Raw genomic sequence first — 27,389 nt, forward strand, 5'->3', positions numbered from 1 at the left:
CACCTAATCCTGCCTAATGGGCAGGTCAGCCCTGGAGGAAAGTATTGGCTGTAAGAAGTAAGAGAAAACATAACATCTGGTTGTTTTTAAATTACTTCTTATGACATTGTTTGCCAGAATAAACGAAGTAAAGGAGATTCCAATCTGCGTTACCCACTCCAGTCAGCAGAGGGCGAAGTGAGTTTTTCAGGTGATGCTTCTTGCGTAACGTATAATCTAGTGGACAGGACATGAGGCTTCTTCAACAGCGACAAAAGGCTACTGATTTAACCAACGCAGTGGTTTGCTAGCAAACATAAAAGAGAATCATTGAAGCGTTTGAGACCAATCTTGTGTATATTACTCTTCGTGTTTTGAACATACTGTACCCAGGGTCGTTACAATACTTCTGTTTACCTATCTACTAGCTAATTTCAACGTAATTTGCTTGTGAAATTAGCGAATGTGTTAACTTGATACAGCACTAGGCTAATCGCCCGAAACATGAGCTCACTAATCTCGACGGAGAAAGAAGCTCTGGTGAAAGGAGAGGAAGAAGCTTTCAGAATCAAAAAGGAGGAAGATGCCGTAACATTGAAAGAAGAGGAAGAACCTTTTGGAGTAAAAGAGGAAGAGGAGGCTATCTCAATAAAAGAGGAGAAGGGAGACGTTTTGGGAGTGAAAAGGGAGGAAGAGGAGACTGAAGTACCGATTACCACCAGTGAGTACTGTCTTAAAAACAGGGGCACAAACTACGCAGTTGTTGAACAAATATGTGGTTTTAAAGGGGTATTCTACTGAAGTTTTACACTTGAATATGTTTTTCAGTACTGTAGGAATTGTTTAAGGGGCAATCTGCCATTGGTACATATATTCTGGGAACTTGTAATTAGATGTATTGAATTCTCCATGTGGTGTATATTAAAGTGCACTTTATCAAATATAACAGGCCTTTAAAATTCAATATCGGTGCATAATTTCTACTTAAAATATCAAAGGGACGCAAAAGGCAACAATTTTGTGGAACAACCCTTTAACATTTGCATCACAGTGGTGGAAAAAGTACCCATTTGAACATAAGTAAATATACCTAATAGAAAATGACTCGTTAAAGTGAAAGTCACAAACAATATATTTAAAAATCAAGATGAATGTGGCTATTTTAGGCCCTTTTTAGACATATTCATGCCTCTTGTAAGACTCTGTGATTGTAGTAGAATATCATAAGTTTGCCATTTGTTTGATGTTCTCATTCACACAGGAGAGAGACATGACTATTATGGATATTCTGGGGAGCCTCAACAACATCCTGATGCTGACGAGTCAGAGAAGAGTCTCTCCAGATCAGAACACCAGATGGTACAGCTTGGTCTGGTCTAGCATACAGCTTGCTCTATCAGGGTCTGGGCTGGGTTTCTGTAAAGCACTTCATGACAACAGTGGCTTCAGCATCCATAATGATATGTGTCTGTGTCCCCTCTTTATGGTTACCAGGACAACGCTAGCCCTTCCTCCCTCCCGGAGTCCCCGTGTCGTGCCTCTCCCGGTAGCGCCTTACTGCTGGGTATGAAGAGGTTGTCTGTGCTGCTGGTGGACTGCAGGAAAACAACGGGGCTGAGTGGAACTGTGAGAGGAGGAGAAGAGGAGAAAGGACCAGATTTGACTCATCAAAGTAAGTGCTGAAGTTTAGTTGTAACAAATTAAATAGATCTACCCACTGGTATTTGTTCCTATTAGGGCTGTACCCGACTAATACAAATACAGGTTTGCACACTCTTGGCATTCTCTCAACCAGCTTCATCTGGAATGCTTTTCCAACAGTCTTGAAGGAGGTCCCACATATGCTGAGCACTTGTTGACTGCTTTTCCTTCACTCTGCGGTCCAACTCATCCCAAACCATCTCAATTGGTTTGAGGTCGGGTGATTGTGGAGGCCAGGTCATCTGATGCAGCACTCCATCACTCTCCTTCTTGGTCAAATAGCCCTTACACAGTCTGGAGGTGTGTTGGGTCATTGTAATGTTGAAAAACAAATGATAGTCCCACTAAGCCCAAACCAGATGGGATGGCGTATCGCTGCAGAATGCTGTGGTAGCCATGCTGATTTATTGTTCCCGGCACAAGGGGCACCTGTGTAATGACTATGCTGTTTAATCAGCCTTGATATGGCACACCTGTCAGGTGGGTGGATTATCTTGGCAAAGGGATGTAAACAAATTTGTGCACAAATTTGGAGAGAAATAAGCTTTCATGCTTATCGAAGAAGTCACATTCTGTATCATACAAATATGAAGGTTATATATTTAGAACCACCTGCTCGAAAGGAATCCAGCGATGTCTTTGTCTTGAGTGTTCTAGAACTGTCTAGTTGTTTGTATTCTGACTTCTAAAACAGAATGAATAAAATATTAATGTAAAGATATTTTCAGTAATTACCAGGAAGCTGTATAACATTTGTTTTAAAATCACACCAAGATTGTTTTAAATGTTTAAATGTTAAAAAACTTGCCTGTGGTTATTGAGGGATCTGATTTGGATTAAACCTCATATCAAGGCAGTTTTATCATGTGGAGATTTAATTCTGTTCTCTCTTTAAATAAACACTGTCTTTGGCAGGAGGAAAACCAAACTTGGAGGAACCAATGACGTCTAAACCATCAATACAACACCTCTGCTCCCAGATTGAAAAGAGTTTCATCAGGTTAGGAAAGCTTAAAGCTCATGAGCGAACACACACAGGGGAGAAGCCTTTCCATTGCTCCCAGTGTGGAAAGAGTTTTAAGCGGTTAGACACCCTCAAAGCTCATGTGCGAATACACACAGGGGAGAAGCCATACCATTGCGCCCTGTGTGGAAAGAGTTTTAGCCAGGTAGGAAACCTGAAAGCTCATGAGCGAATACACACAGGAGAGAAACCTTTCCATTGCCCCCAGTGTGGAAAGTGTTTTAGCCAGGTAGGAAACCTGAAAGCTCATGAGCTTACACACACAGGGGAGAAACCTTTCCATTGCTCCCAGTGTGGAAAGAGTTTTAAGAGATTAGACACACTTAAAGCTCATGAGCAAATACACACAGGGGAGAAGCCATACCATTGCGTCCTGTGTGGAAACAGTTTTAGCCGATCAGGAAGCCTGAAGGAACACATGAGACTGCACACAGGGGAGAAGCCTTACAAGTGCTCAGACTGTGGGAAGACATATTGCTCATCACAGTCACTTAAACATCATGTGGGAATCCACACAGGAGAGAATAATGACTTCTCCTAGTGTGTAAACTTGCATTTCACATCACATTGACTCAAAATTCATCAGAGAACATACACAGTGCTCCCATTGTCTTATATTGTTGACTGATAATGTGTTTACTTGTTTATACCATATGAAATGAAATGGTACAAAGTATACTCAAACATATATTTGTATGTTTTTATTAGAAAACATGATTTGAATATGGAGTCTGTCAGTTTGCATATAGAGTAGATCAGTTTCCATGTGTTTAAATTGTCCTTTTTTAATCTCTGGCTGTGTGTGTTTATCTGGGTGTGTCATTCCTCCAGCACTACAGATAATACAGTGATATTTGCATGTGATGCATTTGCTCCATTGTTGACATTTGCATTGTTGGCCCACTGATGATTTAATGAAATTATGAAAATGTTCACAGACTGTGATGGAAAATGTTAATTGTATGTGTCCACATATCTGCGTATGTGACTAACCTTGTGAAACTGACCTATTATAATCTCCTGTTCCTGGGAGTATCATCTTGTGTTGCAAACCAGCTGCACCTGTGTCCTTGTATGAATAAAGTCCCGCCCAGGAACAGGAAACTATAAAGATATGTGCTCATCACCTAATGCTTCAGGAGTTCAGACTGTCTACACTGCACTGTGTAACTCTGTTATTCTCTCTGGGCTCAGAAATAAAGAATCTTGGTTTGACTTGGACTCCACCCAACTGGCAACCTAAATTCAATGACATGTAACATTTTGTGTTGATTTCATGTTGAATTCACTTTAGTTGACGACTCAAAGAAATGTAAATAGAAACTAGATGTTGAACTGACGTCTGTGCCCAGTGGGCTGGTTTGAATAAGCGGCAGGTGTTGGATCAGTATCCACCTTAGTTGGTTACGGGATCGTCAGCCATCTCCTTCAGTGCCGTTCTTCACATCATCTATTACATCATAAAACACTACTCAACCCATATGGTCTATTACATAATAAAACACTACTCAACCCATATGATCTATTACATTATAAAACACTACTCAACCCATATGATCTATTACATCATAAAACACTACTCAACCCATATGATCTATTACATCATAAAACACTACTTAACCCATATGGTCTATTACATCATAAAACACTACTCAACCCATATGATCTATTACATCATAAAACACTACTCAACCCATATGATCTATTACATCATAAAACACTTTTCAACCCATATGATCTATTACATCATAAAACACTACTCAACCCATATGATCTATTACATCATAAAACACCACTCAACCCATATGATCTATTACATCATAAAACACTACTCAACCCATATGATCTATTACATCATAAAACACTACTCAACCCATATGATCTATTACATCATAAAACACTACTCAACCCATATGATCTATTACATCATAAAACACTACTTAACCTATATGATCTATTACATCATAAACACTACTCAACCCATATGATCTATTACATCATAAAACGCTACTCAACCCATATGATCTATTACATCATAAAACACTACTCAACCCATATGATCTATTACATCATAAAACACTACTCAACCCATATGATCTATTACATCATAAAACACTACTCAACCCATATGATCTATTACATCATAAAAGTCTAATAAAACATATACAAATATGTCATAGAGATTTCATATTTACTTTATATACTTTATAATATGGCTATATATGTACTGAACAAAAATATAAACGCAACATGCAACAATTTCAACGATTCACAGTTCATATAAGGAAATCAGTCAATGTCAAATTCATTAGGCCCTGATCTATGGACTTCACATGACTGGGCAGGGGTGCAGCCATGGGTGGGTCTAGGAGGGCATAGGCCCACCCACTGACGAGCCAGGCCCAGCCAATCAGAATTCGTTTTTCCCCACAAAATGGCTTTATTACAGAGAGACGTTCTACTCGGTTCCATCAGCTGTCCAGTTGGCTGGTCTCAGTCTCCCACAGGTGAAGAAGCCGGATGTGGAGGTCATGGGGGGGTGTGGTTACGCATGGTCTGCATTTGTGAGGTCGGTTGGACGTACTGCCAAATTCTCTAAAACGACGTTGTGTAGAGGAATTTACAGTACCAGTCAGAAGTTTGGATACACATACTCATTCGAGGGTTTTTCTTTGTTTTTACTATGTTCTACACGGTCCCGTGTGGCTCAGTTGGTAGAGCATGGTTATTGCAACGCCAGGGTTGTGGGTTCATTCCCCACGGGGGGACCAGGATGAATATGTATGAACGTGCACATTTGTGGCCTGCTGGAGGTCATTTTGCAGGGCTCTGGCAGTGCACCTCCTTGCACAAAGGCGGAGGTAGCGGTCCTGCTGCTGGGTTGTTGCCCTCCTACGGCCTCCTCCACGTCTCCTGATGTACTGGCCTGTCTCCTGGTAGCGCCTCCATGCTCTGGACACTACGCTGACAGACACAGCAAACCTTTTTGCCACAGCTCGCATTGATGTGCCATCCTGGATGAACTGCACTACATGAGCCACTTGTGTGGGTTGTAGACTCCGTCTCATGCTACCACTAGAGAGAGAGCACTGCCAGCATTCAAAAGTGACCAAAACATCAGCCAGGAAGCATAGGAACTGAGAAGTGGTCTGTGGTCACCACCTGCAGAATCACTCCTTTTTTGGGGGTGTCTTGCTAATTGCCTATAATTTCCACCTTTTGTCTATTCCATTTGCACAACAGCATGTGAAATTTATTGTCAATCAGTGTTGCTTCCTAAGTGGACAGTTTGATTTCACAGAAGTGTGATTGACTTGGAGTTACATTGTGTTGTTTAAGTGTTCCCTTTATTTTTTTGAGCAGTGTATATTGAACAGAAATGTAAATGCATCCTTCCGAGTGGCACAGCGTCTAAGGCACTGCATTGTGCATTAATACAGATTCTGGTTTGATACCCAGCTCTGTCGCAGCCGTCCACGACCAGGAGAGCCAATTGTCCCAGCGTCGTAGCGATGAGACAAGACTAACTACCAATTGACGAAAATTGGGGAGAAAAAGGGGGTGAAAAATATAAATATAATAATAATAATTTTTAAAAAGTCTGCCCCAAAATTTCACTTTTTTTTTGCTTTACCCAAAATATCATGACATTAGTGATTAGTCAAAATGTAAAAAATGTGAACATTTAAATCAACATTGTGTTGAACCCTTGAGACAACGGGGAGGTGTTACTGATGTGCTTTGTGTCTGTCTCCAATGTAAAAAAGAAACTTCCACACTAAATTACTTCTTTGCTTATTTTAGGTTTTAAGGAAGTGTGTAGGTCACATTCTGTATCATACAGCTATGAAGGTTATATATTTAGAACCACCTGCTGATAGGAATCCAGCGATGTCTGTGTCTTGAGTGTCCTAGAACTGACTAGTGATTTGGGGTTCTGACTTATAAAACAGAATGAAGAGTTAATGTTAACATATTACCAGGAAGCTCTACAACATTTGTTTTAAAATCACACCAAGATTGTTTTAAATTATGAAATATTTGAAAACTGACCTCAGGTTATTGAAGGATCTGATTTGGATTAATTTGCGACATATTTTCATGTGAATATTCTCAAATCGGCATAAAACAATATATGCCTTTTCCCACCAGAAATGTTTCTATCAAACAGACTTATCGCAGATAAAAGGCTTTGCGTGATTACGTAGTGCATTCCCATGTACCGAATGAAAAATACAAGTTAAATGGGTTTCCATCTCATTTTCACACAGGACTGCAAAACCCTTTGGATAAAAGTCTCTGCTAAATGGCAGATATATCCACTGGTTATACCAAACATTTGGAACACCTTCCTAATATGGAGTTGGACCCTCCCCTTTTCCCCTCAGAACAGCCTCAATTTGTTGGGGCATGGACTCTACAAGGTATTGAAAGCTTTCCACAGGGACACTGGCCCATGTTGACTCCAGTGCTTTCCACAATTGTGTCAAGTTGGATGGATGTCCTTTGGGTGCAGTGGAGGCTCCTCAGAGGAGGAAGGGGAGACCCATCCTCCTGAGTGATTTTCAGAAAAATAAAAATGGTAAAACATTTAGAAAGTTATCCTTTTTAGATAAAACTATACTAAATATAATCACGTCACCAAATAATTGATTAAAACATACTATTTTGCGTCCTCCTCTGGGTGCATTGACTTCAATACAAAACCTAGCAGGCTCATGGTTCTTAATAAGCCCTTCCATAGACTTAAACAGTAATTATGACAACTTCCGGAGGACGTCCTCCAACCTATCAGAGCTCTTGCAGCATGAACTGACATGTTGTCCACCCAATGAAAGGATCAGAGAATGAATCTAGTATTGAAAGCATACGCTACAGCTAGCTAGCACTGCAGTGCATAACATGTGGTGAGTAGTTGAGAGAGAAAGAGAGTTTGTCATTTATTTTCCACTTTCAGTTTCACTTACTTAGCTAGCAAATGCAGCTAGGAAGTTTAGCCTACTCAAACACCTGGCTCAAACAGAGGGATGCTATGCTAAAAAATCGTCCTCCCTCATCTTAAACCGCATTGGCTGCCACTGTTTGGGTGGTGGACCATTCTTGGTACACATGGGAAACTGTAGTGTTGCAGTTCTTGACACAAACCGGTGCGCCTGGCACCTACTACCATACCCCTTTCAAAGACACTTAACTATTTTGTCTTCCCAACTCACCATATGAATGATACACATACACAATCCATGCCTCAATTGTCTCAAGGCTTAAAAATCCTGCTTTAACCTGTCTCCCCCTTCATCTACACTGATTGAAGTGGATTTAACTAGTGACATCAGTAAGGGATCATAGCTTTAGCCTGGATTCACCTGGTCAGTCTGTGTCATGGAAAGAGCAGGTGTTCTTAATGTTTTGTAGACTCAGTGTAAAGCACTACAGATAATCAAGTGCTATTTGCATGTGATGCATTTGCTCTGTTGTTTACAGGATGATTTGTATCTTATAGAGCGTGGTCTTAAGGGAGTAGTATGGTCACATCTAGATAAAAACGAATGTGAAAATAAACAGAGCAAATCTGTATTAAAACACTACCTATTCATAGAAGTATTTATTCATCATCTGCATATTCATATTAAGCTTCTACGTCTGTGTACAAGAACGTATTATTTGTAAGACGTAAGAGAAAATATATCAGCTTATTGTTAAATTATTATGACGTTATTTCCTATACAAAAAGTGTAGTAACTTGTTTCCAAACTGCGTTACTCACTCCAGCCAGCAGATGGCGGATGTGCGTTTTTCAGGTGATGCTTCTTGCGTGACGTATAATTTACTGGACGGGACGCTTCTTCAGGAACAACAACACGGCTACTCTTTCAACCACCTCGGTAGCTTGCTAGCCAACATAAAACTGGAAGATTGACGCTTTAGACCATGTTAATGTACATTAGCTAATCTCAGTGTTTTGAACACATTTCTGTTGACGTATCAACTGGTTAACTTGAACCTAATTTGCAAACTTGTTAAAGATTGATACTGAGCCTAGCACTAGGCTAGTCGCTAATGCTACCTAACTAGCTAGCTAACATCGCTGACCATGAGCTCATTAAACTACTCATCCCCTGCTAAAGAAGATGAGGTTTGCTGTTTGGAGAAAGAAGCTCTGGCGCTGAACAATGTTGTGGAAGAAGAAGAGGAGGGTATTACAGTGAAAGAAGAGGAAGAACCTTTCAGAATGAAAAAGGAGGAAGAGGAGGTTGTTATAGGAAAAGAAGAGAAAGAACATTTTAGAGAGGAAGAAGAGGCTATCTCAATAAAGGTGAAGAAGGAAGACTTTTTGGGAGTGAAAGAGGAGGAGACAGAATATCTGATAAACACCAGTGAGTACTGTCTTAAACAGGGGCACACACTATGTAGTTGTTGAACTAATGTGGGGCATTCTACTGAAGTTCTACTCTTGAAAATGTTGTTCAGTACTGTAGGAATTGTTAAAGGGGCCATCTGCCATTGGTACATATATTTAGGGGGTCTTTTAAATTAGATTTATTGAATTCTCCATGTTGTCTGTATTAAAGTGCACCTCATCTAATATTACATACTTTTAATATTCATACTTTACTTTTTACATACTTTTTTCAATATTGGTGCATAATCTTTATTTAAAATATCAAAGGGATGCAACAGGCACCCATTTCGTGGAACAACCCTTTAACATTTGCATTTTAGGCCCTGTTTAGAGAGATTAATGCCTCTTGTAAGACCCTATGATTATAATAGACGGTCGTAAGTTCACTATCTATTTGATGTTCTCATTAACACAGGAGAGAGACACGACTATCGTGGATCCTCTGGGGAGCCTCAACAACATCCTGATGCTGACGAGTCAGAGAAGAGTCTCTCCAGATCAGAACACCAGATGGTACAGCATGGTCTGGTCTAACATACAGCTTGCTCTATCTGGGTCTGGGCTGGGTTTCTGTAAAGCACTTTATGACAACAGTGACATCAGCATCCATAATGATATGTGTCTGTGTCCCCTCTTTATGGTTACCAGGACAACGCTAGCCCTTCCGTCCTCCCGGAGTCCACGTGTCGTGCATCTCCCGGTAGCACCTTACTGCTGGGTATGAAGAGGTTGTCTGTGCTGCTGGTGGACTGCAGGAAAACAACGGGGCTGAGTGGAACTGTGAGAGGAGGAGAAGAGAAGAAAGGATCAGATTTGACTCATCAAAGTAAGTAGTTTAGTTTGAACAAATACAATAGATCTGGTATCTGTTACCAGGACAACCAGCAGAGTTCTGTTAGTTGACAGGAAGATAGACTGGTATCTGTTACCAGGACAACCAGCAGAGTTCTGTTAGTTGACAGGAAGATGGACTGGTGGATATGGATGTTATGAATATCATAACACTGAAAAAGGATTCTGCCAATGAAAAGAGAGAAACCAATAGACCATATAAAACCTTGAAAGTTATCTTTGGAGAAAAAGTTTAAAGATTATCCGATATGAGGTGCATGTTTTACAAAAACTTTCCCTTAAAACATTATGGATGTTACATTGTCTGTCCCAGTCAACCCCCTATCTTTACCAGACTGTACAACAGGCAAACAAAACTCCAGACACTACAATTTGTCCTGTGTTAATTAATTAACTAATACTGGAGGAAAGCTGTGATCAGGCTGCCCACTCAAGAGAAAGCTTCAAACTGTAACCAGTGCCGTCAACCTGGTTCAGGTTATCAATCAACCTACCAGGGTAGTTACAAACAGTAGAGGAATGAAATCATCAACATGTTTTGGTCATATCTTTACTAATGCTGCAGGAATGTGTTTGAAAGCAGTATCCAGATCCATCAGATGTAGTGATCACAATATAGTAGCCATGTCTAGGAAAACCACAGTTCCAAAGGCTGGGCCTAATATTGTGTAAAAGAGGTCATACAATAAGTTTTGTAGTGATTCCTATGTTGTTGATGTAAATAATATTTGTTGGTCCGTGGTGTGTAATGATGAGCAACCAGACGCTGTCCTTGACACATTTATGAAATTGCTTATCCCAGTTACTAATAAGCATGCACCCGATAAGAAAATGACTGTAAAAACTGTTAAATCCATGTGGATTGATGAGGAATAGAAAAATGGTATGATGAAGAGCAGTGGTTCCCAAACGTTTTATAGTTCCGTACCCCTTCAAACATTCAACCTCCAGCTACGTACCCCCTCTTGCACCAGAGTCAGCGCACTCTCAAATGTTGTTTTTTGTCATCATTGTAAGCCGGTCACACACACACACACTATACGATACATTTATTAAACATAAGAATGAGTGTGAATTTGTCACAACCCGGCTCGTGGGAAATGACAAAGAGCTCTTATAGGACCAGGGCACAAATAATAATCAATAATTTAGCTCTTTATTTAACCATCTTACATATAAAACCTTATTTGTTCATTGAAATTTGTAAATAACTCACCACAGGTTAATGAGAAGGGTGTGCTTGAAAGAATGCACATAACTCTGCAATGTTGTATTGGAGAGAGTCTCAGTCTTAAATAGTTTCCCACACAGTCTGTGTCTGTATTTAAAACATGTCTATACTTTGCCCCTTGATAACCAGCGCACTTCTGTATGTTGTAAAAGTGTGACATGGTCACTGCCCATATCATTGCATAGTGCAGAAAATACACGAGAGTTCAGGGGCCTTGCTTTAACTAAGTTAACCATTTTCACTGTAGTGTCCAAAACGTCTTTCAAGCAGTCAGGTATTTCCTTGGCAGCAAGAGCCTCTCGGTGGATGCTGCTGTGTACCAACATCAGCAGCAGCTACGTTTGGCTACATATGGACTGTTAGTGGAATTCCCGCGAGAGAGTAACGGTTAATGTGATTGGATGTTAATTATTTAACTAGGCTACCTGTATTTGACTTTGTTATTTCGCTGAACGCTAGATGGTTTAATTTTATTTTTGGCAGTGAAATGAGACTCCCAGTGATGGAGTGCAGGGGGGGTAATAATCTGTATTGCCTCTCAGTGGTGGAGTGCAGGGGGGGGGGGTAATAATCTATATTACCTCCCAGTGGTGGAGTGCAGGGGGGGTAATAATCTGTATTACCTCCCAGTGGTGGAGTGCAGGGGGGTAATAATCTGTATTACCTCCCAGTGGTGGAGTGCAGGGGGGGTAATAATCTGTATTACCTCCCAGTGGTGGAGTGCAGGGGGGGTAATAATCTGTATTACCTCCCAGTGGTGGAGTGCAGGGGGGTAATAATCTATATTACCTCCCAGTGGTGGAGTGCAGGGGGGGGGTAATAATCTGTATTACCTCCCAGTGGTGGAGTGCAGGGGGGTAATAATCTGTATTACCTCCCAGTGGTGGAGTGCAGGGGGGTAATAATCTGTATTACCTCCCAGTGGTGGAGTGCAGGGGGGGGGTAATAATCTGTATTACCTCCCAGTGGTGGAGTGCAGGGGGGGGGTAATAATCTATATTACCTCCCAGTGGTGGAGTGCAGGGGGGGTAATAATCTGTATTACCTCCCAGTGGTGGAGTGCAGGGGGGGGGGTAATAATCTATATTACCTCCCAGTGGTGGAGTGCAGGGGGGGGGGTAATAATCTATATTACCTCCCAGTGGTGGAGTGCAGGGGGGGTAATAATCTGTATTACCTCCCAGTGGTGGAGTGCAGGGGGGGGGTAATAATCTGTATTACCTCCCAGTGGTGGAGTGCAGGGGGGGGGGTAATAATCTTTATTACCTCCCAGTGGTGGAGTGCAGGGGGGGGGTAATAATCTATATTACCTCCCAGTGGTGGAGTGCAGGGGGGGGGTAATAATCTGTATTACCTCCCAGTGGTGGAGTGCAGGGGGGGGTAATAATCTATATTACCTCCCAGTGGTGGAGTGCAGGGGGGTAATAATCTGTATTACCTCCCAGTGGTGGAGTGCAGGGGGGTAATAATCTGTATTACCTCCCAGTGGTGGAGTGCAGGGGGGTAATAATCTGTATTACCTCCCAGTGGTGGAGTGCAGGGGGGTAATAATCTGTATTACCTCCCAGTGGTGGAGTGCAGGGGGGTAATAATCTATATTACCTCCCAGTGGTGGAGTGCAGGGGGGGTAATAATCTGTATTACCTCCCAGTGGTGGAGTGCAGGGGGGGGGTAATAATCTATATTACCTCCCAGTGGTGGAGTGCAGGGGGGGGGGGTAATAATCTATATTACCTCCCAGTGGTGGAGTGCAGGGGGGGGGGGTAATAATCTATATTACCTCCCAGTGGTGGAGTGCAGGGGGGGGGGGTAATAATCTGTATTACCTCCCAGTGGTGGAGTGCAGGGGGGGGGTAATAATCTGTATTACCTCCCAGTGGTGGAGTGCAGGGGGGGGGTAATAATCTATATTACCTCCCAGTGGTGGAGTGCAGGGGGGGGGTAATAATCTGTATTACCTCCCAGTGGTGGAGTGCAGGGGGGGGTAATAATCTATATTACCTCCCAGTGGTGGAGTGCAGGGGGGTAATAATCTGTATTACCTCCCAGTGGTGGAGTGCAGGGGGGTAATAATCTGTATTACCTCCCAGTGGTGGAGTGCAGGGGGGTAATAATCTGTATTACCTCCCAGTGGTGGAGTGCAGGGGGGGGGGGGGGGTGTAATAATCTGTATTACCTCCCAGTGGTGGAGTGCAGGGGGGTAATAATCTATATTACCTCCCAGTGGTGGAGTGCAGGGGGGGTAATAATCTGTATTACCTCCCAGTGGTGGAGTGCAGGGGGGGGGTAATAATCTATATTACCTCCCAGTGGTGGAGTGCAGGGGGGGGGGTAATAATCTATATTACCTCCCAGTGGTGGAGTGCAGGGGGGGTAATAATCTGTATTACCTCCCAGTGGTGGAGTGCAGGGGGGGGGTAATAATCTGTATTACCTCCCAGTGGTGGAGTGCAGGGGGGGGGTAATAATCTGTATTACCTCCCAGTGGTGGAGTGCAGGGGGGGGGTAATAATCTATATTACCTCCCAGTGGTGGAGTGCAGGGGGGGGGTAATAATCTGTATTACCTCCCAGTGGTGGAGTGCAGGGGGGGGTAATAATCTATATTACCTCCCAGTGGTGGAGTGCAGGGGGGTAATAATCTGTATTACCTCCCAGTGGTGGAGTGCAGGGGGGTAATAATCTGTATTACCTCCCAGTGGTGGAGTGCAGGGGGGTAATAATCTGTATTACCTCCCAGTGGTGGAGTGCAGGGGGGGGTGGGGGGGTGTAATAATCTGTATTACCTCCCAGTGGTGGAGTGCAGGGGGGTAATAATCTGTATTACCTCCCAGTGGTGGAGTGCAGGGGGGGTAATAATCTGTATTACCTCCCAGTGGTGGAGTGCAGGGGGGTAATAATCTGTATTACCTCCCAGTGGTGGAGTGCAGGGGGGTAATAATCTGTATTACCTCCCAGTGGTGGAGTGCAGGGGGGGTATTAATCTGTATTACCTCCCAGTGGTGGAGTGCAGGGGGGGGGGGTAATAATCTGTATTACCTCCCAGTGGTGGAGTGCAGGGGGGTAATAATCTGTATTACCTCCCAGTGGTGGAGTGCAGGGGGGGGGGGGGTAATAATCTGTATTACCTCCCAGTGGTGGAGTGCAGGGGGGTATTAATCTATTACCTCCCAGTGGTGGAGTGCAGGGGGGTAATAATCTGTATTACCTCCCAGTGGTGGAGTGCAGGGGGGGGGGGGGGTAATAATCTGTATTACCTCCCAGTGGTGGAGTGCAGGGGGGTAATAATCTGTATTACCTCCCAGTGGTGGAGTGCAGGGGGGGGGTAATAATCTGTATTACCTCCCAGTGGTGGAGTGCAGGGGGGGGGTAATAATCTGTATTACCTCCCAGTGGTGGAGTGCAGGGGGGGGGTAATAATCTATATTACCTCCCAGTGGTGGAGTGCAGGGGGGGGGTAATAATCTGTATTACCTCCCAGTGGTGGAGTGCAGGGGGGGGTAATAATCTATATTACCTCCCAGTGGTGGAGTGCAGGGGGGTAATAATCTGTATTACCTCCCAGTGGTGGAGTGCAGGGGGGTAATAATCTGTATTACCTCCCAGTGGTGGAGTGCAGGGGGGTAATAATCTGTATTACCTCCCAGTGGTGGAGTGCAGGGGGGGGGGGGGGGGTGTAATAATCTGTATTACCTCCCAGTGGTGGAGTGCAGGGGGGTAATAATCTGTATTACCTCCCAGTGGTGGAGTGCAGGGGGGGTAATAATCTGTATTACCTCCCAGTGGTGGAGTGCAGGGGGGTAATAATCTGTATTACCTCCCAGTGGTGGAGTGCAGGGGGGTAATAATCTGTATTACCTCCCAGTGGTGGAGTGCAGGGGGGGTATTAATCTGTATTACCTCCCAGTGGTGGAGTGCAGGGGGGGGGGGTAATAATCTGTATTACCTCCCAGTGGTGGAGTGCAGGGGGGTAATAATCTGTATTACCTCCCAGTGGTGGAGTGCAGGGGGGGGGGGGGGGTAATAATCTGTATTACCTCCCAGTGGTGGAGTGCAGGGGGGTATTAATCTATTACCTCCCAGTGGTGGAGTGCAGGGGGGTAATAATCTGTATTACTTCCCAGTGGTGGAGTGCAGGGGGGGGGGGGGGGGGTAATAATCTGTATTACCTCCCAGTGGTGGAGTGCAGGGGGGTAATAATCTGTATTACCTCCCAGTGGTGGAGTGCAGGGGGGGTAATAATCTGTATTACCTCCCAGTGGTGGAGTGCAGGGGGGTAATAATCTGTATTACCTCCCAGTGGTGGGGTGCAGGGGGGGTAATAATCTGTATTACCTCCCAGTGGTGGAGTGCAGGGGGGTAATAATCTGTATTACCTCCCAGTGGTGGAGTGCAGGGGGGTAATAATCTGTATTACCTCCCAGTGGTGGAGTGCAGGGGGGTAATAATCTGTATTACCTCCCAGTGGTGGAGTGCAGGGGGGGTAATAATCTGTATTACCTCCCAGTGGTGGAGTGCAGGGGGGTAATAATCTTTATTACCTCCCAGTGGTGGAGTGCAGGGGGGTAATAATCTGTATTACCTCCCAGTGGTGGAGTGCAGGGGGGTAATAATCTGTATTACCTCCCAGTGGTGGAGTGCAGGGGGGTAATAATCTGTATTACCTCCCAGTGGTGGAGTGCAGGGGGGTAATAATCTGTATTACCTCCCAGTGGTGGAGTGCAGGGGGGTAATAATCTGTATTACCTCCCAGTGGTGGAGTGCAGGGGGGTAATAATCTGTATTACCTCCCAGTGGTGGAGTGCAGGGGGGGGGGGGGGGGGGTGTAATAATCTGTATTACCTCCCAGTGGTGGAGTGCAGGGGGGTAATAATCTATATTACCTCCCAGTGGTGGAGTGCAGGGGGGGTAATAATCTGTATTACCTCCCAGTGGTGGAGTGCAGGGGGGGGGTAATAATCTATATTACCTCCCAGTGGTGGAGTGCAGGGGGGGGGGGGTAATAATCTATATTACCTCCCAGTGGTGGAGTGCAGGGGGGGTAATAATCTGTATTACCTCCCAGTGGTGGAGTGCAGGGGGGTAATAATCTGTATTACCTCCCAGTGGTGGAGTGCAGGGGGGTAATAATCTGTATTACCTCCCAGTGGTGGAGTGCAGGGGGGGTATTAATCTGTATTACCTCCCAGTGGTGGAGTGCAGGGGGGGGGGGTAATAATCTGTATTACCTCCCAGTGGTGGAGTGCAGGGGGGTAATAATCTGTATTACCTCCCAGTGGTGGAGTGCAGGGGGGGGGGGGGTAATAATCTGTATTACCTCCCAGTGGTGGAGTGCAGGGGGGTAATAATCTTTATTACCTCCCAGTGGTGGAGTGCAGGGGGGTAATAATCTGTATTACCTCCCAGTGGTGGAGTGCAGGGGGGTAATAATCTGTATTACCTCCCAGTGGTGGAGTGCAGGGGGGTAATAATCTGTATTACCTCCCAGTGGTGGAGTGCGGGGGGGGTAATAATCTGTATTACCTCCCAGTGGTGGAGTGCAGGGGGGGTAATAATCTGTATTACCTCCCAGTGGTGGAGTGCAGGGGGGGGGGGGGGGGGGTAATAATCTGTATTACCTCCCAGTGGTGGAGTGCAGGGGGGTAATAATCTGTATTACCTCCCAGTGGTGGAGTGCAGGGGGGTAATAATCTATATTACCTCCCAGTGGTGGAGTGCAGGGGGGGTAATAATCTGTATTACCTCCCAGTGGTGGAGTGCAGGGGGGTTTGCATGGGTGTGTCGGTGGGTGTGTTCATAGACAACAAAGGCCTTAAAATGTCCCAAATCTTCTCGGCAAAATGTAAACAGTTTCACACAAAATCAATACAATTCAAAACAACAACAAACATGGAAAGGATAAAAATAAAGTCTGCAGCAGTGAAAAGCATTAGAGGGAAAATGAGAGAGGAGGGTCTGAGCTGTTGACTTCAGTCTGTCCGTCTGAAACACCTGATGGTTTGTTGGTTTGTTTTTCAAAGCTTCACAACAATGTTGCTACTCCACCATTCACACAATGACAGGAGCGGTCCCAAACAGACTACAACCACGACCTAGAGCGGTAACACCGGCGATCGACTTAAGACTCCATAATGTTTCATCATTAGATGCTACAGTCCTCCTTTAAGACTCCATAATGTTTCATCATTAGATGCTACAGTCCTCCTTTAAGACTCCATAATGTTTCATTATTAGATGCTACAGTCCTCCTTTAAGACTCCATAATGTTTCATCATTAGATGCTCCAGTCCTCCTGTAAGACTCCATAATGTTTCATCATTAGATGCTCCAGTCCTCCTGTAAGACTCCATACTGTTTCATCATTAGATGCTATAGGCTAATACCGATTAATCGGACGATTTTATTATTATTTTTTATTTGTAATAATGACAATTACAACAATACTGAATGAACACTTATTTTAACTTAATATAATACATCAATAAAATCAATTTAGCCTCAAATAAATAATGAAACATGTTCAATTTGGTTTAAATAATGCAACAACAAAGTGTTGGAGAAGAAAGTAAAAGTGCAATATGTACCATGTAAGAAAGCTAACGTTTATGTTCCTTGCTCAGAACATGAGAACATATGAAAGCTGGTGGTTCCTTTTAACATGAGTCTTCAGTATTCCCAGGTAAGAAGTTTTAGGTTGTAGTTACTATAGGAATTATAGGACTATTTCTCTCTATACGATTTGTGTTTCATATACCTTTGACTATTGGATGTTCTTATAGGCACTTTAGTATTGCCAGTGTAACAGTATAGCTTCCATCCCTCTCCTCGCCGCTACCTGGGCTCGAACCAGGAACACATCGTAACAGCCACCCTCGAAGCAGCTTTACCCATGCAGAGCAAGGGGAACAACTACTCCAAGTCTCAGAGCGATTGACGTTTGAAACGCTATTAGCGCGCACCCCGCTAACTAGCTAGCCATTTCACATCGGTTACACCAGCCTAATCTCGGGAGTTGATAGGCTTGAATTCATAAACAGCAGAGCTGCTGGCAAAACGCACGAAAGTGCTGTTTGAATGAATGCTTACGAGCGTGCTGGTGCCCACCATCGCTCAGTCAGACTGCTGTATCAAATCATAGACTTAATTATAACATAATAACACACAGAAATACGAGCCTTAGGTCATTAATATGGTCGAATCCGGAAACTATCATCTCCAAAACAAAACATTTATTCTTTCAGTGAAATACGGAACCGTTCCGTATTTTATCTAACGGGTAGCATCCATCAGTCTAAATATTCCTGTTACATTGCACAACCTTCAATGTTATGTCATAATTATGTAAAATTCTGGCAAATTAGTTCGCAATGAGCCAGGTGGCCCAAACTGTTGCATATACCCTGACTCTGCGTACAATGAACGCAAGAGAAGTGACACAATTTCACCTGGTTAATATTGCCTGCTAACCTGGATTTCTTTTAGCTAAATATGCAGGTTTAAAAATATATACTTCTGTGTATTGATTTTAAGAAAGGCATTGATGTTTATGGTTAGGTACACGTTGGAGCAACGACAGTCCTTTTTCGCGAATGCGCACTGCATCGATTATATGCAACGCAGGACACGCTAGATAAACTAGCAATATCACCAACCATGTGTAGTTATAACTAGTGATTATGATTGATTGATTGTTTTTTATAAGATAAGTTTAATGCTAGCTAGCAACTTACCTTTGCTTACTGCATTCGCGTAACAGGCGGGCTCCTCGTGAGGCAGGTGGTTAACCCACAGTCATTGTAATATAAGAATGTGTTCTTAACTGACTTGCCTAGTTAAATAAAGGGTTAAATAAAGGTGTAAAACATTTTTTAAATCTGCAGAATCGGCGTCCAAAATTACCGATTTCCGATTGTTATGAAAACTTGAAATCGGCCCTAATTAATCGGCCATTCCGATTAATCGGTCGACCTCTACTACAAATCAACAATGGGTGTCATATGAATCTTTACCACTTGCTCTGTAATTTGAGTAATATTCGGATTTCATTCAAACATTTCTTACATGAATATTGAAAAATATAAACATATTTAGATATTTATATATATATTGTTGAACATAATATACTGTAAGGGTATATCAGTTCCAGGATATGATCTCTGCTAGTGTTAAAGTTATGGGCCATTTTATATAGAGAAATTGTGGCGAAATCCTTTTATGGAGCCTTCACCGTGCGCTGTCACTTTAAGAGCGCATCAGCAGTCAGGAAGGAGGAAATCTTTTATGGAGCCTTCACCGTGCGCTGTCACTTTAAGAGCGCATCAGCAGTCAGGAAGGAGGAAATCCTTTATGGAGCCTTCACCGTGCGCTGTCACTTTAAGAGCGCATCAGCAGTCAGGAAGGAGGAAATAAAGACGGCTCTTCCGGCTCTCGGTGGAGAGCTCTCGGTTGGCGCGGAAGTTTGACAGTGTGTGCAACTCTGCAGAACTCAGCGTGCTTAGTTGTGAAGTGTTTAAAACTTCTTAAGGCTAGCGGAACCAATCGACAACATCCGCTGAAATGGCAGAGCGCAAAATAAAAATATATTTTGGGGAAATATTTAACTGTCATACATTCACAAGTGCAATACACCAAATTAAAGCTCAACTTCTTGTTAATCTAGCCACCGTGTCCGTTTTCAAAAAGGCTATACAGCGAAAGCACACCATATGATTATGTTAGGTCAGCGCCTAGTCACAGAAAAACATACAGCCATTTTCCAGCCAAAGAGAGCAGTCACAAAAAGCATCAAAGGTTAGGGATTACTATTATCTCTATTTCTGATCTTCATCAGATGGCACTCATAGTTACACAATGTTACACAATACAGCACTCATGTTACACAATACATGTATATTTTGTTCGATAAAGTTAATATTTATATCCAAATATCTCAGTTTACATTGGCGAGTTATGTTCAGTAATGTTGTGCCTCGAAAACATCCGGCGAATTTGCAGAGAGCCACATCAATTTACAGAAATACTCATAATAAACATGTAAAAGTTGATAAAAGATACAAGTATTATGCACAGAATTATAGATATACTTCTCCTTAATGCAACCGCTGTGTCAGAATTCAAAAAAGCTTTATGGAAAAAGCACACCATGCAATAATCTAAGTACAGCTCTAAGCCACAAAAACAAGCCATACAGATACCCGGAGTCAGTAAAAGTCAGAAATAGCGTTATAAATATTCACTTACCTTTGATGATCTTCATCAGAATGCACTCCCAGGAATCCCAGTTCCACAATAAATGTTTGTTTTGTTCGATGAAGTTCATCTTTATGTCCAAATACCTCCTTTTTGTTAGCGCGTTTAGTTCACCAATCGAAATTCACAAGGCGTGGGCAAGTCCAGACGAAAGTCCAGACGAAAAGTCAAAAAAGTTCTATTACATTTCGTAGAAACATGTCAAACGATGTATAGAATGAATCTTTAGGATGTTTTTATCATAAATCTTCCATAATGTTCCAACCGGACAATTCCTTTGTCTTTAGAAATGAAAGAGAACGCAGCTCGCGTGACTTAGCTCAAGGCATTCTGCCAGACCCCTTAGTCAAACAGCTCTTATTCGCTCCCCCTTCACAGTAGAAGCCTCAAACAAGGTTCTAAAGACTGTTGACATCTAGTGGAAACCTTAGGAAGTGCAATATGACCCCATTTACACTGTATATTCGAAAGGCAATGACTTGAAAAACTATAAACCTCAGATTTCCCACCCTCCCCCTCTCTCCCTGTAGTGTTGTACTGAAACAGCTGCAGGAACGTGACTCGTGACGTTGCTGGATGCGGACCTCGCTCTGATACTTTGCCAGTTAATTTGTTATTTTATTAAAGTTATGACCTTTGTCTTTCAGCTTTTTAAATGTATGTCTGAGAAAAAAACACTTTTCAACCCGTAAAACATATACAAATAAACTCAGCAAAAAAATGAACATATTTTTTTCAGGACCCTGTCTTTCAAAGATAATTCGTAAAAATCCAAATAACTTCACAGATCTTCATTGTAAAGGGTTTAAACACCGTTTCCCATGTTTGTTCAATGAACCATAAACAATTAACGTAAAACATATACAAATATGATGATGTCATAATGAATTCATGACACGTGAATGAACAAGCCTTTTCATACTTCATAACATGGCTTTATACAGTGCCTACATTATTATATACACTATATACGGTGCCTACATTATTATATACACTATACACGGTGCCTACATTATTATATACACTATATACAGTGCCTACATTATTATATACACTATACACGGTGCCTACATTATTATATACACTATACACGGTGCCTACATTATTATATACACTATATACAGTGTCTACATTATTATATACACTATATACAGTGCCTACATTATTATATACACTATATACATTATTATATACACTATATACAGTGCCTACATTATTATATACACTATATACGGTGCCTACATTATTATATACACTATATACGGTATCTACATTATTATATACACTATATACAGTGCCTACATTATTATATACACTATATACAGTGCCTACATTATTATATACACTATAAACGGTGCCTACATTATTATATACACTATATACACTTTATATTATTATATACACTATATAGAGTGCCTACATTATTATATACACTATATACAGTGTCTACATTATTATATACACTATACGGTATCTACATTATTATATACACTATATACAGTGCCTACATTATTATATACACTATATACAGTGCCTACATTATTATATACACTATATACAGTGCCTACATTATTATATACACTATATACATTATTATATACACTATATACAGTGCCTACATTATTATATACACTATATACGGTGCCTACATTATTATATACACTATATACGGTATCTACATTATTATATACACTATATACAGTGCCTACATTATTATATACACTATATACAGTGCCTACATTATTATATACACTATAAACGGTGCCTACATTATTATATACACTATATACACTTTATATTATTATATACACTATATAGAGTGCCTACATTATTATATACACTATATACAGTGTCTACATTATTATATACACTATACGGTATCTACATTATTATATACACTATATACAGTGCCTACATTATTATATACACTATATACAGTGCCTACATTATTATCTACACTATAAACGGTGTCTACATTATTATATACACTATATACACTTTATATTATTATATACACTATATAGAGTGCCTACATTATTATATACACTATATACAGTGTCTACATTATTATATACACTATAAACGGTGCCTACATTATTATATACACTATATACACTTTATATTATTATATACACTATATAGAGTGCCTACATTATTATATACACTATATAGAGTGCCTACATTATTATATACACTGTATACAGTGCCTACATTATTATATACACTATATACAGTGCCTACATTATTATATACACTATATAGAGTGCCTACATTATTATATACACTATATACAGTGTCTACATTATTATATACACTATATATACAGTGCCTACATTATTATATACACTATATATGGTGCCTTCGGAAAGTCAGAACCCTTGACTTTTTCCGTGTTTTTTTACATTACAGTCTGATTCTAAAATATATATATTTTTATATATTCCTCATCAATATTTACACAATACCCAAAAACAGGATTTTAGAAATTTTTGCAAATCTATTAAAAAACAGAAATACCTTATTACATAAGTATTCAGACCCTTTGCTATGAGCCTCGAAACTGAGCTGTTCATCATGTTTCCATTGATTATCCTGTGTAGCGACGCTCCCCATCCAACCTGACAGAGCTTGAGGGGATCTGCAGAGAAGAATGGGAGAAACTCCCAAAATACAGGTGTGTCATGCTTATAGCATCATACCCAAGAAGACTCGAGGCTGTAATCGCTGCTAAAGGTGCTTCAGCAAAGTACTGCGTAAAGGGTCTGAATACTTACTTATATGTGATATTTAAGTTTGTTATTTTTTATAAATTAGGAAAAATTTCGAAAAACGTTTTTACTTTGTCATTATGGGATATTGTGTGTCGATTGGTGAGGGGGAAAATAATTATTGAATACATTTTAGAATAAGGCTGTACCTCAGCAAAATGTGTAAAAAGTCAAGGAGTCTGAATACTTTTCGAAGGCACTGTATAAATACTGAACACAAATATAAATGCAACAATTTCAACGATTTCAAGTTCAAATTAGAAAATCAGTCAATGTAAATAAATGAATGAGGCCCTTGGACTTCACATGACTGGCTAGGGGGGGCAGCCATTGGTGGCCCTGGGAGAGCATAACCCAGAACCGCCAATCACAATTAGTTTTTCCCCACAAAAGGGCTTTATTGCAGAGAGAAGTACTCTTCAGTTTCATCATCTGTCCGGGTGGCTGGTCTCAGACGATGTGGAGGTCCTGGGCTGGCGTTGTTAAACGTGGTCTGCGGTTGTGAGGCCAGTTCGATGTACTGCCAAATTTTCTAAAATGACGTTGGAGGCAGCGTCTAGTAGAGAAATTAACATTCAATTATCTGATAACTGCTCCAGTGGATATTCCTGCAGTCAGCATGCCAATTGCACGCTCCCTCAAAACTTGAGACATCTGTGGCATTGTGTTGTGTTGCAAAACTGCACATTTTAGAGTGGCATTTTATTGTCCCCCGCACAAGGTGCACCTGTGTAATGACCGTGCTGTTTAATCAGCTTCTTGATATGCCACAACTGTCAATTGGATGGATTGTTTTGGCAAAGGAGAAATGTAACAGGGATGTAAACAAATTTGCGCACAGAATTTGAGAGAAATAAGCTTTTGTGTGTATGGAAGATATATGTTATTTCAGCTCATGAAACATGGGACCAACACTTTACATGTTGTGTTTATATTTTTAGGAACATCTATCCAAAATATGTCACGCAATTTTTTTACTTTACACAAAATATCATGACGTTAATGATAGTCCAAAAAATGTAAATGTGTGAACATCTAAATACATCAAAAAGCCGTTGTGTGGAACCCAACGGGGAGATGTTACTGATGTGCTTTGTGTCTGTCTCCAAGTTTTGGATTTCCACACAAAATTACTTCTTTACTTATTTTATGTTTAAGGAAGTGTGTAGGTCACATTCTGTATCATACAGCTATGAAAGTTATATATTTAGAACCACCTGCTCGATTGGAATCCAGCAACGTCTGTGTCTTGAGTGTCATAGAACTGTCTAGTGTTTTGTGTTCTGACTTGTTAAACAGAAATAAAAATAAGTAATGTAAACATATTATCAGTAATTACCAGGAAGCTCTACAACATCATTTGTTTAAAATTAGGAAATAATTGAAAACTGGCCTCGGGCTATTGAGGGATCTGATTTGGATTAAACCTCATAGCAAGGCAGTTTTATCATGTGGAGATTTCATGCTGGTCTCTCTTAAAATAAGCACTGTCTTTGGCAGGAGGAAAACCAAACATGGAGGAACCAGAGACATCCAAACCAGCAAGACGACACCTTTGCTCCCAGATTGGAAAAAGTTTTACCAAGTTAGGAAGCCTGAAAAGACATGAGAGGACACACACAGAACCGAAGCCACAAAATTGCGGCCAGTGTGGAAAGAGTTTTAGCCACTTAGGAAATCTGAAAGCTCATGAGCGAACACACACACGGGAGAGGCCTTTCCATTGCTCCCAGTGTGGAAAGAGTTTTAAGCGGTTAGACACCCTTAAAACTCACGAGCAAATACACACAGGGGAGAAGCCATACCATTGCGTCCAGTGTGGAAAGAGTTTTAGCCAGTCAGGAAGCCTGAAAGTTCATGAGCGAATACATACAGGGGAGAAGTCATACCTTTGCGCCCAGTGTGGAAAGAGTTTTATCCAGTCAGGAAGCCTGAAGGAACACATGAGACTGCACACAGGGGAGAAGCCTTACTACTGCTCACATTGTGGAAAGCGTTTTAACCATTTAGTTAGCATGAAAAGACATGAGAGGATACACACAGGAGCGAAGCCACACCCTTGCTCCCAGTGTGGCAAAAGTTTTATGCGGTTAGACACCCTCAAAGCTCATGAACGAATACACACAGGGGAGACACCATACCATTGCACCCAGTGTGGAAATAGTTTTTGCCAGTCAGGAAGCCTGAAAGTTCATGAGAGAATACACACAGGGGAGAAGCCATACCAATGCTCCCAGTTTTCAAAGTGTTTTACCCATTTAGGAAGCCTGAAGGAACACATGAGACAGCACACAGAGGAGAAGCCTTAAAAATGTTCAGACTGTGGGAAGACATATTACTCATCACAGTCACTTAAACGTCATGTGAGAATCCACACAGGAGAGATTAATGACTTCTCCTAGTGTGTAAACTCATGTTTCACATCACATTGACTTAAAATTCATCAGAGAACACATCCAATTTGTAAGTCTCTCTGGATAAGAGCGTCTGCTAAATGACTTAAATGTAAATGTTAAATGTAATACACAGTGCTCCCATTGTCTTATATTGTTGACTGATAATGTGTTTACCTGTTTTGTCCATATGAAATTGAATTGTACCAAGTATACTCAAACATATATTTGTATGTTTTTATTAGAAAACATGATTTGAATATGGAGTCTGTCAGTTTGCATATAGAGTAGATCAGTTTCCATGTGTTTAAATGGTCCTTTTTTAAACTCTTTGTGTGTGTTTATCTGGGTGTGTCATTCCTCCAGCACTACAGATAATACAGTGATATTTGGATGTGATGCATTTGTTCCATTGTTTACATTTGCATTGTTGGCCCACTGATGATTTAATGAAATTCAAATATTCAGACTGTAACGGAAAATGTTAATTGTATGTGTCCACATAACTGAGTATGTGACTAACCTTGTGAAACTGTCCTATTATAATCTCCTGTTCTTGGGAGTATCATCCTGTGTTGCAGACCAGCTGTTTGCATCTGTGTCCTTGTATGAATAAAGTCCTTTTATGAAGTCCCAGGAACAGGAAACTGTAAAGATATGTACTCATCACCCAATGCTTCAGGAATTCAGACTGTCTACACTGCGCTGTGTAACTCTGTTATTCTCTCTGAGCTCAGAAATAAAGAATCTTGGTTTGACTTGGACTTCATCCAACTGGCAACCTAAATCCAATGACAGGTGACATTTTGTGTTGATTTTATGTTGAATTCACTTTAGTTGACGACTCAAAGAAATGTAAATAGAAACTAGATGTTGAACTGACGTCTGTGCCCAGTGGGCTGGTTTGAATAAGTAGCAGGTGTTGGATCAATATCCACCTTAGTTGGTTACGGGATCGTCAGCCATCTCCTTCAGCGCCGTTCTTCACATCATCTATTACATCATAAACCCACATGATCTATTACATCATAGATAATTCATATTTACTTTATATACTTTATAATATGGCTATATATGTACTGAACGAAAATATAAACCCAACATGCAACAATTTCAACGATTCACAGTACATATATGGAAATCAGTCAAAGTCAAATTCATTAGGCCCTGATCTATGGACTTCACATGACTGGGCAGGGGTGCAGCCATGGGTGGGTCTAGGAGGGCATAGGCCCACCCACTGACGAGCCAGGCCCAGATCCAGCCAATCAGAATTAGTTTTTCCCCACAAAATGGCTTTATTACAGAGAGACGTTCTACTCGGTTCCATCAGCTGTCCAGGTGGCTGGTCTCAGTCTCCCGCAGGTGAAGAAGCCGGATGTGGAGGTCCTGGGTGGGTGTGGTTACGCATGGTCTGCATTTGTGAGGTCGGTTAGACGTACTGCCAAATTCTCTAAAACGACGTTGTGTAGAGGAATTTACAGTACCAGTCAAAAGTTTGGATACACCTACTCATTCGAGGGTTTTTCTTAGTTTTTACTATGTTCTACATTGTAGAATAATAGTGAAGACATAAACTATGAAATAACACATATGGAATCATGTAGTAACCAAAAAAGTGTAGTTACCTCTGCTGCAGAGGATAAGTTCATTAGAGTTACCAGCCTCAGAAATTGCAACCCAAATTAATGCTTCACAGAGTTCAATTAACAGACACATCTCAAGATCATCTGTTCAGAGGAGACTGCGTGAATCAAATCAAATCAAATGTATTTATATAGCCCTTCTTACAT

At 41.5% G+C, this 27,389-nt stretch overlaps 1 protein-coding gene across 1 annotated transcript; it reads left to right on the forward strand.

Moving 5' to 3' along the window:
* The first annotated feature begins 9,236 nt into the window (after nucleotides 1-9,236).
* Nucleotides 9,237-26,280, forward strand: LOC120042486 (zinc finger protein 239-like). The gene is made up of 3 exons (XM_038987320.1): nucleotides 9,237-9,627; nucleotides 9,753-9,930; nucleotides 24,704-26,280. Exons 1-3 carry the CDS (start codon nucleotides 9,463-9,465, stop codon nucleotides 25,510-25,512), a joined length of 1,152 nt encoding a protein of 383 aa, XP_038843248.1. The 5' UTR covers nucleotides 9,237-9,462; the 3' UTR covers nucleotides 25,513-26,280.
* Nucleotides 26,281-27,389: the final 1,109 nt, after the last annotated feature.

The sequence above is a fragment of the Salvelinus namaycush genome, unplaced genomic scaffold (genome assembly GCF_016432855.1).
Source record: "Salvelinus namaycush isolate Seneca unplaced genomic scaffold, SaNama_1.0 Scaffold7, whole genome shotgun sequence".
NCBI lineage: Eukaryota > Metazoa > Chordata > Actinopteri > Salmoniformes > Salmonidae > Salvelinus > Salvelinus namaycush.